Source organism: Podarcis gaigeae (genome assembly GCF_964106915.1).
Source record: "Podarcis gaigeae genome assembly, chromosome: 10".
Taxonomy (NCBI): Eukaryota; Metazoa; Chordata; class Lepidosauria; order Squamata; family Lacertidae; genus Podarcis; species Podarcis gaigeae.
Window position 1 is genome coordinate 73,254,417 of NC_139686.1, and position 13,947 is coordinate 73,268,363.

The 13,947-nt window shown below is 44.7% G+C and overlaps 1 protein-coding gene and 1 long non-coding RNA gene across 2 annotated transcripts in view; one reads left to right on the forward strand and one right to left on the reverse strand.

The window, feature by feature from the left end:
* The window catches only part of LOC310826609, a 249,990-nt gene that overhangs the window by 95,825 nt on the left and 140,218 nt on the right, over window positions 1–13,947 (reverse strand). The window lies entirely within an intron of this gene.
* The window catches only part of GRM3 (glutamate metabotropic receptor 3), a 97,959-nt gene that overhangs the window by 66,598 nt on the left and 17,414 nt on the right, over window positions 1–13,947 (forward strand). The window contains exon 3 of the mRNA XM_083701427.1: window positions 4,897–5,752. Coding sequence (XP_083557553.1) covers window positions 4,897–5,752 — 856 coding nt within the window. The remainder of the gene's footprint in view (window positions 1–4,896; window positions 5,753–13,947) is intronic.

Genomic DNA, 13,947 nt, shown 5'->3' on the forward strand with positions numbered 1-13,947 from the left:
GGTAAAGCAGTTGCCAGAACTGACCATCGGAGTCTCCCGCTTCCGCCTGTCTCCTTCCCATCTGGCTCTTTTCGCAGCAATCTTAAACTCCATTGGGGGGGGCTGTGCTCCCTGTGCTCTTTGTTCTGCAAAAGCTGCTGGAGATAAGCAGGGAGGGGAGCTCAGAACAGCAGGACTGGCAGGCTCCTCCGATTCTGTTACAGCCTCACCCCCCCTCCTTCCCAGCTGCCTCTTCTTCCTCTCTCTCTCACCTGTCAGCACCCCACCATTGTGTTCCCCTTCATCCCCTGACCTGTCTTCCAAGTCCACCTCCTCTCCCCTGGCTCTGATCCTCTTCTGAGGCTTCCACAGAGGGTTCTCCCAGGGATGTACCCTCACATCAAAACCTCACACTTCCACACATTGGAAGTTTTAAATGTAGGCACATCTGAAGAACTCCCTGCTTCTCTGCCGCAAATGAAACGTATGAAATTGACTTGCCCTGAGCTAGGTCAGTGGTCTATCTAATAGCCCAGGGTTTTCCTCAATGCAGTTGCTCTCCAAGGTCTCAGGCAGAGAAAGCCTTCCTCCGTGTATTGTTAAGATCCTTTAACAGCAGGTCTTTCTGCGTGCAGAACAAAAGCTCTCCCATTAAGCCGTTCGCTCTCTCACTTTGTGTTCTGTTGCGGGTGGGGGTGGGGGTGGGGGTGGCTTGCTTTCATTAGTCCCTGGAGTGGGATGATCCATCACCATCATTGTTCGAAAACTGCCTGTCAAAGAGAACAAAGGGAATCAGGGGCATCATATTGCTTAAATATGGGCATTGGGTGAAGTAGGTTTGAAGCCACCTTCTCTTGAATATCCTTATGAAAATCTCAGGGAGGCTCCACAGGATGTGTCTTGAGGCTCATAGCTCACCCTCACTGCATGTTTCATGATAAACATTGCGAAAGCAGAGTGATAATGTGTGCTGAGCTGAGCTATTCCAACAAAGAGCACCTCCAGTTTGTTTCTGCCTTTGTTGTAATTTGCAGCAATATTTACAATGTCCTGCAAATTCTGTCTGGACAGCTGTCAGTCTGATCCTTTCTTTCTCCTGCCAGATTCTTGCTTCCCACATCATCTCTCCCACCCCCAAAAATGGTAAATAAGCAATGAGCATCTTGACACACACTTGTTGTTGTTTAGTCATTTAGTCGTGTCCGACTCTTCGTGACCCCGTGGACCAGAGAACGCCAGGCACCTCTGTCCTCCACTGCCTTCCGCAGTTTGGTCAAATTGACACACACAGTCAATAGTAATTTTTTAAAAAAAAAATCTAAAGAGCATAATCTGGAGCCAATTAAAATCATGTGAGTTTGAAAGAGAGATGGCAGCAAGAGTTTGCCTAGAAAGACCAGTGGGGGAATAGCACTGTGTGAATTTAGCTTTGCTAGAGAAGGAAGAATATCATTCTTCTTATGCACCCCTCATTCCTGAGCTCTTCTAATGTAAAAGGTAAAGGTAAAGGTACCCCTGCCCGTAAGGGCCAGTCTTGCCAGACTCTGGGGTTGGTGCGCCCATCTCACTCAAGAGGCCGGGGGCCAGCGCTGTCCGGAGACACTTCCGGGTCACGTGGCCAGCGTGACATCGCTGCTCTGGCCACAGCCAGAGCCGCACACGGAAATGCCGTTTACCTTCCCGCTAGTAAGCGGTCCCTATTTATCTACTTGCACCCAGGGGTGCTTTCGAACTGCTAGGTTGGCAGGCGCTGGGACCGAACGATGGGAGCGCACCCCGCCACAGGGATTCCATTTAATTAGCTGTGCTTTCCTTCCAGATTTTTCATGTCACTTCATTTTGGATGCAATTTGGATTCCCCCAGTCTGGTTTACTAACAATTTCTAAATAGGATTTGATTAATATAGTTCACACTTTTCAGTATCTGCCAACTATCCAACCATGTAGGCATCTCCACCACCTTAGAAGGTATTCCAGTATTCTCATAGAATCATAGAGTTGGAAGAGACCACAAGGGCCATCGAGTCCAACCCCCTTCCAAGCAGGAAACACCATCAGAGCACTCCTGACATATGGTTGTCAAGCCTCTGCTTAAAGACCTCCAAAGAAGGAGACTCCACCACACTCCTTGGCAGCAAATTCCACTGTCAAACAGCTCTTACTGTCAGGAAGTTCTTCCTAATGTTTAGGAATTCTGAGGTCTAATTGGTCATATAAACAGTATCGCTTCTCAGTTCTGTAAACTCAACAGCTCCATAAAAGCTGGACACCACAGGGGCATAATGGGGGGGGGGCTGGGGTGTGTGGATCCAGGCACATTTTTGAGAGGGGACACAGCCAGCCAGCCAGCCCCCCCCCCCCAGCTCCATAATCTGAGCCTGGCTCCAAATGAAACCAGCATATAGGGTATCAAGAAACAGCCAGACATAGTCTGAAGTACACTTTCCCAACTTGGTGCTCTCAAGAGGTTTGAACCTCCCAGGAGGCCTAGCTGACATTACCAGTGTTCAAGGATGCCGCGAGTTGTAATCCAAACCATCCAGAGAGCACCAGATTAGAGAACAATGGTGAAGGCACCTGGTACACCAACAGAAAAAAACATTCTAATGGTAAGAGCTGTTTGACAGTACAGATATAGCTATTGGCCACAGTATGTTACCTGAACCGCCAAACCCGGCTGTGATAGCCCTTGGATGGAGAGCAGTTCAGAAGTATTGTGAAGAGTTGTTAGACAGTGAAAAGGTCTCCCTCGGGAGATGGTGGACGCTCCTTCCTTGGAGGTCTTTAAGCAGAAGTTGGATGGCCATCTGTCAGGGATGCTTTACTTGAGATTCCTGCATGGCAGGGGGGTGGACATGACCTCCAGGGATCCTCAGGCATCTCCTCTAGGTTCTGCCCAGGCATTTATCCACCACCTGAGAGCCACAGGCTGAGACCCCTTTCTTTTCATTCTTCAGCTTATGCCAGAGAACCAAGCCTCAAGCAAGATGTGTGACTTTAATCACCAAATACCTGGGGGAGAGAACAAACAGCAGACAAATGTTCAGATTGAGCTGGTCCAGGTAGAACCCCTCTCTCCCATTTCTCCCTGATGTCCTGTGCTTTGCTGGGCCTGCTCTTTCAACATCTACACTTTCATAGAATCATAGAATTGTAGAGTTGGAAGAGATCTTGAGGGTCATCTAGTCCAACCCCTTGAGATGCAGGAATCTCAACTAGATCATACACAACACAACAGATGGCCACCCAACCTCTGCTTAAAAACCTCCAAGGAAGGAGAGTCCACCACCTCCCAAGGGAGATTGTTCCACTGTTGAACAGCTCTGACTGTCAGAAAGCTCTCCCTGACGTTTAGTCAGAATCTCTTTTCTTTTAACTTGAAGCCATTGTTTCGGGCCCAGCCTCCGTAGCAGAAGAAAGCATATCAAAGTGAACAGCAACTCAGAGCTCCATATTGTAAGGAGTCCCTGCACAACTGGGGTCCCAATCACATGGGAGAGCCTGTGCCTGGGCAGATGTTCTTAGCAGATTCCCTCCAGGAAGCCACTGTGGTGTGTGGCTGCTGGGGTCCATGCTCTGAACATGAGCGCTACATACAGAGGACAGCATGATGAACAGGGTTCCCTAGGCATCTGAGAAAATTGTCCCAGTGCCAGAGAAGCCAAGGCCAGAGCAGTGAATCATCCATTGTTACTGCAGACCCCCTCCCCTGTGGGCAGGACCTTTAGGCCTGCAGGTTGTCTGAGAGCACAGCCTTTGCAAAATACAGGGCTATGTCCGTGGCAGGAGGGCACAGGGGGGTGGCATACCATCCATGTTCCTCCACAGATGGAATGGCGATGCTGTAAAGTTGGCATAAAAAGGTGTGAATCGGGCCTCCTTTGGAAGGAAAGTGCCTCCGCTCTGACTGTTCCGCTTTGCTAATCAAGTCATAAGAGGCTTTAAGGCACTGCCTTCCTGGGGTGCTATAATAGCAGATAATGAATATTTAGCTAGATTTTTACAGTTTAATATCCAAGATGGCTGGCAGGCAATAACTCTGAACAGGCACAGTTTCATTTTTCAGGGTTATTTTTTCTTAATTTTTTTCCCTGCAGGCACCAATGTGGTTAGAGAATCTGTTTTAAGCGAATGCAATAAAATCTTCTTAGAATATCCTAGTGATGCAATTAACAGATTTAGCTCTCAAATTTCCATGAATGCACTGTATAATTTTAATATCTATTGACTGGGGCCTGAGTAAATAACTCAGTGACTTCTCAGACTACCTCTTTACAGCTTCTTGGATAAAATGTCAAAAAGCATTTTAACATGAATGTTGCTCACTTGATGATAGTAAGTTCGAGTAGCTGATTTGCCTGCAGGAAAAAGCCAGCACAGATAAAACTCTAGAAAGTAACCTTTCAGGTACCCTCAAACACAATAAACTTCTATGGAGCTGCTTTGCACATTCAAGCCTGGCCAACATCTGCATCAGAATGTGCTGGCAGAATACTAAGATATATTGTTTTAGAAAACAGGTAGCAAATACCATTTAAAAATAGATATTTCCTGGGGGGGAAACCCCCAAACCCAGCAAGGAGAAATTTTCATCACATATTCCCTCTAATACATCTGGAACCAATCTGTGTAAAACTGTCATCATCTGCCATGTGGGGCAGATCCACCCCATATCTTTAAAGCACATTCAATATTGAAAGTGTGTGACTTCCCCAAACTAAACCTTGGCACTGTAGTTTGTTAAGAGTGCCAGAAATTGCAGCTTTGTGAGGAGAAAACTACAGTTCCCAGGATTTAGGGAGGAAGTCATATACTTTAAGTGTATGTTGAATGTGCTTTAAACAAATGCTCTGGATCTGCCCCAGCTCATGGTTGCAATGGGGTCATATGAGCTAATATATATGTTCTTCTTCCTAGGTTGCAAACTTGCTCAGGCTTTTCCAGATTCCTCAGATAAGCTACGCCTCGACCAGTGCCAAGCTGAGTGACAAGTCTCGCTATGACTACTTTGCACGGACGGTGCCACCTGACTTCTACCAAGCCAAAGCAATGGCTGAGATCCTACGGTTCTTTAACTGGACTTACGTGTCAACGGTTGCTTCTGAAGGAGACTATGGTGAAACAGGCATTGAAGCATTTGAGCAAGAGGCACGCCTCCGAAATATATGCATTGCCACCTCTGAGAAGGTTGGTCGCTCCAATATTCGGAAGTCCTATGACAGCGTTATCAGAGAGCTGCTCCAGAAACCCAATGCCAAGGTGGTCGTCCTCTTCATGCGCAGTGATGACTCCCGGGAGCTGATTGCTGCAGCCAACCGATTCAATGTTTCCTTCACATGGGTTGCCAGTGATGGGTGGGGAGCACAGGAAAGCGTTGTGAAGGGCAATGAGCATGTTGCCTATGGCGCAATAACTCTCGAGCTTGCTTCTCATCCGGTTAAAGAATTTGATCGATACTTCCAAAGCCTCACCCCTTACACTAACCATCGCAACCCCTGGTTCAAGGACTTTTGGGAGCAGAAATTTCAGTGCAGCCTCCAGAACAGGAAACCCCACAGAAAAATGTGTGACAAACATTTATCTATCAACAGTTCCAACTACGAACAAGAGTCTAAGATCATGTTTGTGGTGAACGCGGTATATGCAATGGCACATGCCCTGCATAAAATGCAACGGACCATGTGTCCAAACACAACCAAACTCTGTGATGCCATGAAGCATTTGGATGGCAAGAAGCTCTACAAAGACTACCTACTGAAAGTCAACTTTACAGGTAATACGATTAACAACACTCCTCTGATGAGGGGACTACAAAAATGTTGCTGGAACAGGAAAGCATCTGACCATGGCATTGTTGCTTGTAGTAAAGGTAGATGGGCAGAAGGGAAGCTGGGGATTTATCCTGCACTCAGATTTCGATCTGAATGGGATCAGATGCTCAGGAAAAGTGAAAACACTCCCCTCTTTTTTGGGAGGGTAGGGGTTTTAGGGACCTTGCCACAGTTCATTTCTGAGCCTGGTTTGGAAAAACATTGTCACCATCTCTATTCTAGAGTGGTTTGTGGTTCAGTAGAAATAGCTTGTATGGCGATAAATGGGAGTACCCCAGCACAACCACCTTATGCCCTGAGCTTCTCTACATCACAGTCAGTTGCCAAATCCAAGGAAATGTCCATTTTTACCTGCAAGCATCCCAATACACATCCGGGGGTGGGTCATTAACCTTACAGGACATCTGTGATATTTTATTATGGAAATTGGTTGTGACAAAAAAGTTGATATATTATTTCATGTTTTTTAACCATTGATTGAATGAGGAGCCACTTTAGATGAGGCCCATTCTCATGTTGCCACCCTCTCATGGGACTGCCCCCTGCTCTGCCCAGCTCCTCTTTTCCCAGGCACATCCTACGCCCCAACAGTGCAGTGAATGCGTCTGTTTGTTGTAGCTTGTTTTTACTATTCTGCCCACAAATACTGTAGCTAAGGTATTTCTGTCCAGTGTCTCACTAGGGAGCAATTTTTTGTCCTAGCAAATGAGAGCATGAATCATTTAACAAAACAGCCTGCATAATAAGGAGATTGAGGTGTTGGATTAACTAGCTTTGATAATTTATTATAGATCATTTTTGCCATTTGATTTGGACTTGCTAGGTAATCAATATTTCACAGCACAGGGCAGTCTTCAGGGCAGTCTGCAATGATGAGATCTATTGATCTGACATGTTGACAACATTTGACACTATCTGCAGCTTTGGCTATGAATTGGTTGTAGTTGTGACAGTGATCTAACCCTGTGCCTTCTTATCCGTGCACAAGTTCCACTGTTTTTGAAGACACACATGCAGGAATGAAAGTGCACAGGAAAGCAAGTTTGTATGTTACATCTCTATGCAATAACAATGATTAAAAGATGCTCATTGGATTTTTCACTGGCAATATAATAATAATCCAGTCTTATAAAATATATATCCCCGTAGGTCAGGCTTTTAAACATTTACGTACCAGCATTGTATACAACATCTCCAGGCAACCAGGTACTAAAGTTTAACACAACTTGGCTCTTCTTTTGGCCACAAATAAATAGCAGAGGTCTGTGTATATGGATGGACTAGTAACTTTGGTAAACCTATTTTCATGGTTCATATTCATCCACTGGCAGTCAATACATACGGCAAGCCTAACAGTTGCTAAGAACCATAAAAATAAGCCTTAATAACCCATGCCTAACTTCCTTTCATCCTAAAACCAAGAGATGACGTACACCTTTATGAATGAACAGCCAGCCAATGAAAGTCTTTGACCAGCAATATGTTTGAATGTAGACAAATTAGACAAATTCACGGAATCATAGAATTGTAGTACTTGACAGCTATTTGATGCCTGTCCACAAAAAGAGCATGTCCAAACAATCGAAGATTGGTTACAAGGTAATGTCACTGCTGGAGAATAAAGAAGAAGCATGTTATGGATTTGTTCAGCCTTTTAGAATTGGACTGTGACAAGTGGGAGCCCTGAAGCACACCCCCAGCCCCTCGCAGGAACGTACCTGGTTAGGTCTCCAGCCAGCCTGAAACAAACCCTTGTTGGGGACTTACATGGGTGGGGGGAGGTTTGAGGCTGGGTGGGGAGAATACACATTTCCCCTTTGTTCGCCCCTGAAACCTCCTCATATAATCAGGAGGAGTTTTTTTAAAACTCAAGATGTTGTCTGTGAACCTTACCTCCAAGCATACCTACTGTAAACAGCTCAGGCAGGCCCAGCCCCACCTCCTTGGGCTCCTGGTCAGGCTGTTTAAGCAGCATTAGGAGAAGGAAAGAGGAAAACCATGTCTGTCTAGTGAAATAGCAAGCAGGTCCTGACATCCCACCGCAAACTAACTTGACCAAGAAGCGAGAACCCAGGATGGATGGGTATGTGGTCAGTAGTTGGCAGCATATGTTTCCCTCTGTACCAGTCATGCACTCCTTTTTGGTGTCTTTTATTTTAATGATTGGCTTCAAAGCATTTCTCACCTGCTTGACGTCTGAAGCAGCTGATGGATGATGCTTCATGTATGGCATAAGCAAACAGCAGATGCACTTGGGAACACCTTGCAGAAAGGTGCACCTCCCCACATGACCTGAGCGGCACAGCCCACACTGACAGAGGTGGGTGAGTGCAATGGGCCCCTGTAAACAGAGCACACTGACCTGCCCACCGCCAGTGGTTCAAGTAAAGTGTCACGCTAGGAATAGGGAGTTTGAAACTTAAAAGCTCATTCAGCCATGGAGCTCAGGGAAGGGCTTTGCTCCAGTAGCTTTCTCTTTGCCTAGCCTACTTCACAGCATTTCTGGGAGGACAGAGGGGGGTACAACCATGCACACCACATCATCATCATCATCATCATCATCATCATCATCATCATTTTAATGGATTGCAACGAGGACTTGTCAGAGGCTTGACACGGCTAGAGCTGGTATCTGCAGAGCTGTGTGGGATTCTCTTCCCTCCTCGGCCTGCTCAAGTGAAAGAGAGGAGCTGGGCTGGGGGAGAACAACCACAGAAGCAGCACAGACTGGGAAAGTAAAGCATTGCATCAACAGGAACTGCCAGGGAACTCTTTCTGGGTTACAATGACCCAGGGGTGAGCCGGGAAAGTGAACTCCTTACAAGAGGGATGAGTAAGCGAGAATGAGATCAGGCCAGAAACACAAGAAAGTACTCAATGAGGCTGAGTCACAGCCCCCCTATACTAGACTCACTAAGATCTCTCTGAAGGAAAGAAGAGGTTTTAGGGCTTTGGGGGCCCTATGAGTTGGTGACTCTTATCTAAAAGGTGATTTCAGAACAAGATGGATGGATGTAATTCACTCCATTTTCTGTTACTGGGTGACAACCATACTTGAAATATCTCAGTGTCAAGGTGTTCCAAATGCCAAGCACTGTGCAAATACCTGAGAGTGTTGGAATGGCATTGCTTAGTTGCAGCACACAAGGTGAACAGTGGTGTGGCACTGTAAGCTGCATTACATCATTTCCCCATCCACCGAACATTATTTCCAGTGACTGAGTCACTTTCGCATTCTTCCCGTTTCTCCATTCTGTAGAAGAATCAGGTGAGAGAGGAAACAAAGGTGACACACAGACCTCACAGGCGCAGAGAGCATGACTGAATATTTTAGAGCTGTGAAAGAGAACACCACCTTGCCATCTGTGTCGGAAGAGTGGAGTACAGATGGACAAGACTGGCAGGCAGAGGATTGTACGGCAATTATTCTTCCTCTGCTGTCTCACCTGTCAACATGCAACAGCTGAGTCTTCTGTTTCAAAAGCTTCTCAGTGAATCTTGATCTGGGGCTGTGAGGAAAGCTTGCAGAGGTTGCATCGTTCCCTGGCTAGTGCCATGCCTCATTTCTAAACAAAATACCCCCTCCCCACACAGAGAGACAAAAGAGAGAAAGAAGGAAAAATCCGCTATCATCCAACAGCTCGCAGATCTACCTGTCCTTTCTCATCCTGACTGCTTCACTGCAAACTGACATCTGCGTTTGTTTTCCTGACATTTCCATGGATTTCAGTGGAGCTGCTGGTTGTCTCTTGATTTATATAGCTAGATTTAAAAATAGCACCAAAGGCATTTGCAGTTATTTATCTTTGTAAATCAGTCAACAGAAGAGATTGTTAGCTTCGTCTGGGATGCTAAAATCCTCAGCTTCATTGAGACATCTTTTTATTTAAAGCTGGTCACTGATCAATTAACTGATTAAAAGCAAAATGATGTTTAAACATTCTAGAAAATTCTAGAAAGCTTTACTCCAGCTCCAGACAACTGCACAAACAAGTAATCATTTCAGTACCATATAACAATTTAAAATACAGCAGAAAACTAAAGTGGCAAATTTCAGTGCAAATGGGCACCAGCCATGAAAAATGTCCCTACAATCATCATCATCATCATCACCGTCATCATTTCTATATCTTGATGGCCTTCATCTGGTAGTCACAGGGCAATATAAAAGAATGAATGAAGAAAGAAAATAAATACTGTGTGATCTTAAGACATACTAAAAAGCATGCAGTGGACTCAGTCATTTCACATTCACAGTCATATACGTACTCACTGTTTCAATTTTTCAGCTTCTCCCCAAAGTCTGACTGAATAATAGGTACCTTCCAATGGCAACAAGATGGTGATAATGAAAGAGTAGATCACAGTCCCACAACTGGCAAAGTTTGATGAAAAGTGCCCTACAGACACAAACATAGCACACCATTAGGTGCTACACTGCCAGGAGAAGGTGTGCTGTGGGCTAGGCATTTCTACTCATGAGCAGGGATAAGGGAGAAATTTGGCTTTCCAAAACTATCTGTGATCCTGAATTTACACTTCTCTACATTTTGTGATGCAGTTCTCCAACCAAAACATGTGTACAAAAATATGCATATCAGGGGAATGTGTGCATAAGAATCCACATATTAGTAATATGACATAGTAAAGTGCATTATATTAAGCAAAATTTTATCCCAAAATGTACATATTAGGCCAACTTGCATACAAAGTTTAGACGAATGCACACTAAAAGGCTGATGAACTTTTGAGAGGGTTAAAAAAAATCTGATGCAGAAATGTAGCAAAACTAAATTCACAGACCTGCCCATCCTTATTCATGAATAATCCCTTTAGAAACAAGGCTCAATGTGAGTAAAGTATCTTAGAAGGCAGTAAATACTGAGCTAAATTTACCTCCTGCAACTATTTTTTAAAAAATCAAGAAATTATTTGTTGTATATTTTTCTCCACTATCCCTCAGCCCTGCCCATTCTCCACTTACAAACAAATCTGTCTTGCCTTTTACTTGTGGGATTTGCTGGACTTCAAGAGGTGAAAAAACATGCCATGAGAGCCCATTTCCATGGTAACCACTTTATTCAGGTAAAAAAAAAAGCAAACCAGCCATTGGCCTGCAGCAGGAATTCGTTCCCTGGCTTCTGAGCACACACACACACACACACACACACACAAACCTGATGCCCCATCTGCACTAGTTCAGCCATTCAGTTGACTAAATGTGAAAAAACGAATTACTCAAGCTATTCAGTTCTATGCTAGATCTGCCCTGGGTCAAACCTGTGCACAAGAGTCACCATGCACCAGGGACAACCACAGCCTCTTACAAGTGTGTAAGAGAGAAGACCAGCTGCACATGTCAACCTCAACTGGCCGTTGAGCCATCTTTCACCTCCACCTGCTCACGAGACCCACCTTTTAAGTTTCCCCCGCATATCAACATGTTTCTCTCCCTCTTTCTCTTTCTGGTGGGGTAGCTGGTTGGAACATAAAAACCTAAAAATAGCAAGCTGGATCGGGTCAATGGCCCATCTAGTCCAGTGTCCTGTTCTCACAGGGGCAGAACAGATGAGAAACTGCAAGCAGAACATGAGCACAAGCCCCAAGCTTTCCCCCCGTGTAAAAGCCCCAAGCTTTCCCCCCGGGGTTAAGGAATATTCCTGAGCCTGGACCTTGTGGGCAAATTCAGGGGCCACACAGCTCCCTGGAGCCTTAAAAAAAAAAAGCCGCCTGGACTTGCTGCGCAGCTCCCTGCAAAGACTGCTGTGTGTCCCAGGGAGATTGAGGCATATCTGTTTGACAAACAGTTCTCCACTGCTGAACACCATCACCTTAATTTTGTTTCCTTTAAAATATATATGTAAAATCAAGATAATCGCAAATCACAGGTTGGCTGCTCAATATGCACATTTCAACATGAAGATAGATCCTTCTGGAAAGCCTTCACCCCCCCCCCCCCAATGCATCTGATTCCTAGATTTCATATTGATGACAAGCAGCTGAAATTCATATGAACACTAGCAAAAAGGATCACGATACAACAGGAGGTGGGGGAGAAACTCACTAGCCCTATTCAGGTATTATAGAAATGCGGAAATTTCTCGCATATGAGGACCAGCATGTTAGCATTGCCTCCCGCTGCCTCTATCCTGTGCCCTTTGCCCTGTGCAAGTTGATGAGTGAATGTCTGAAATGGGAAGCCTGCTTCTGCTTGTGGAGGTGTGATGTAGAACTCTGGTTCTCCAGGGTTTCCAGGATCTACATCATATGAAGAGACTCCACAAGTGCAGGTGTTTCCATCCCTCTCTAATAGGGGTGTACTTATTACCTCAGTGGAATTTTCTATGGCCCCTGAATAGGGCTGCTGATCACAGTCCTTAGTATATAATGGGCCAGCTTATAGAACAATTAAGGAGAAGTTCACTAATTATAATTGATGGGAATGTGACTGGAAGCTTGAAGGTCTCTCAGAAGGTAAATGGAAACTATGGCACCATAGTACCTTTAAAAAAATGCATGTGGTTGGATTTTTTAAACATCCATCATTCCCAGTACTAGCCACTGTGAATGTGAGCACTCGGTGAATTTTTCCACCCATGAAATAAGCGTGCATCTTAAATTCACTCTGCAGGATGGAAAACAAACTCTGCATCACAGATGAGTATTATTATTATCATTAAGTCTCCCATCGTGTTAGCAGCAGGGGCTTTAGGATCAGGGCCGGATGTTATGTCTACATGGTTTGCTGTTGAATAACTTTCCTTGGTGGGCAGCCAAATGAAGAAAAGTAAAAGTATCATCTCAAGTCATTTTATAGCATTTCCTCTCTTTTCAGGTTGAGGGGGGTCATATTTGTGTCATGCAATGCAGTGGGAATGAAGTCTCTAGACTCTAGATAATTCATTGGACTGGAAATGGCCTCTGGACTTCTAGTTCAGATTTAGCTGTGCAACTCAGATTTAAGCAAAACTGAACTGAGACTAGTTCCAGAGGTGTGCGAAACCTGTTACCAAACCTTTATTCCAGCCTTCACCAACTTAGTGTCCCCCAGGTGTTTTGGGCTCCAGCTCCCTTCAACACCAGCCCTCATGGCCACTGGTGGCAATGTCCAATGTTGCTGTCCAACAGCCGCTGTGGGCTCCCAGTTGGAGAACACGGCTTTACGGGCTTAAACTAGAACCAGTCACAGACTTATCAACCTGAATCAGGACCAAGCCCAAAGTGTTTAACAGCTCCATTACACACACTTTTAGAAATATGGTACTTTCACCTAAATGCCTCATTGAACTGTTTCCATGTGAACAGATACTTGTTTTTTCAGACGAAATAATTAAAAAAATAAAAAAATTGTCCAGGGGCACCTTAGAGACCAACTAAGTTTGTTCTGAGTATAAGCTTTCATGCTACTGGACAATTTTTTATTTTTTTATTTATTTTGACTGTGTCAGACCAACACGGCTACCTACCTGAATCTTGTTTTTTCAGATTCTTGAGTGACTAAAGCAGCATTTAATTCTTTATGGTTCTGTGAGGAATCAGAGAGGAACATAATGAACTTGTCCTGTGCTCAGCCAGCTTCCATTCCTAAAAAGCATGCAGTACTAAAAAGAAGCAAAGACTGAAAGAGGCACTTAGAAGCAGCATATTTCAATGAGGGAACTTTGAAGTTCTTGGAACAGCATGCCACCTCTTGATCTTCACTTCTGCTGCTTTGAATATTCATGTTTTCTATAAATTCACTTGAGGAGAGCTGATCAAAATACAAATTTCTACCTCTCAGAATGGGAGTTTCTGGAACCCAGAGGATGGATGGGTCTGGAGCCAAACAAGGGACTTCCACAGAGCAGGAAAGACGAGGCTGCTGAAAGGATGAAGCACTTGCTCCTACCATTTCTCCATCCTAAATCCCCCTATACGCCTGGAGCAGGTTTGCTTTTGGTTTTAATGGCATCAGGGCCCTGCTAAAAGTTGATATGTAGCTTGCCTCGTATTACAAGATAGTTCTTGGATCAAGGAATCTACACATTTCGCAAAATGAATTCTGGTAGAATTCTGAACCATACACTTTCAAAGTGCTCTCTCACATTTAAAAAAAAAAAATCATTGCATGTAGAAAATTAGCAGATCAGAGCAAAAT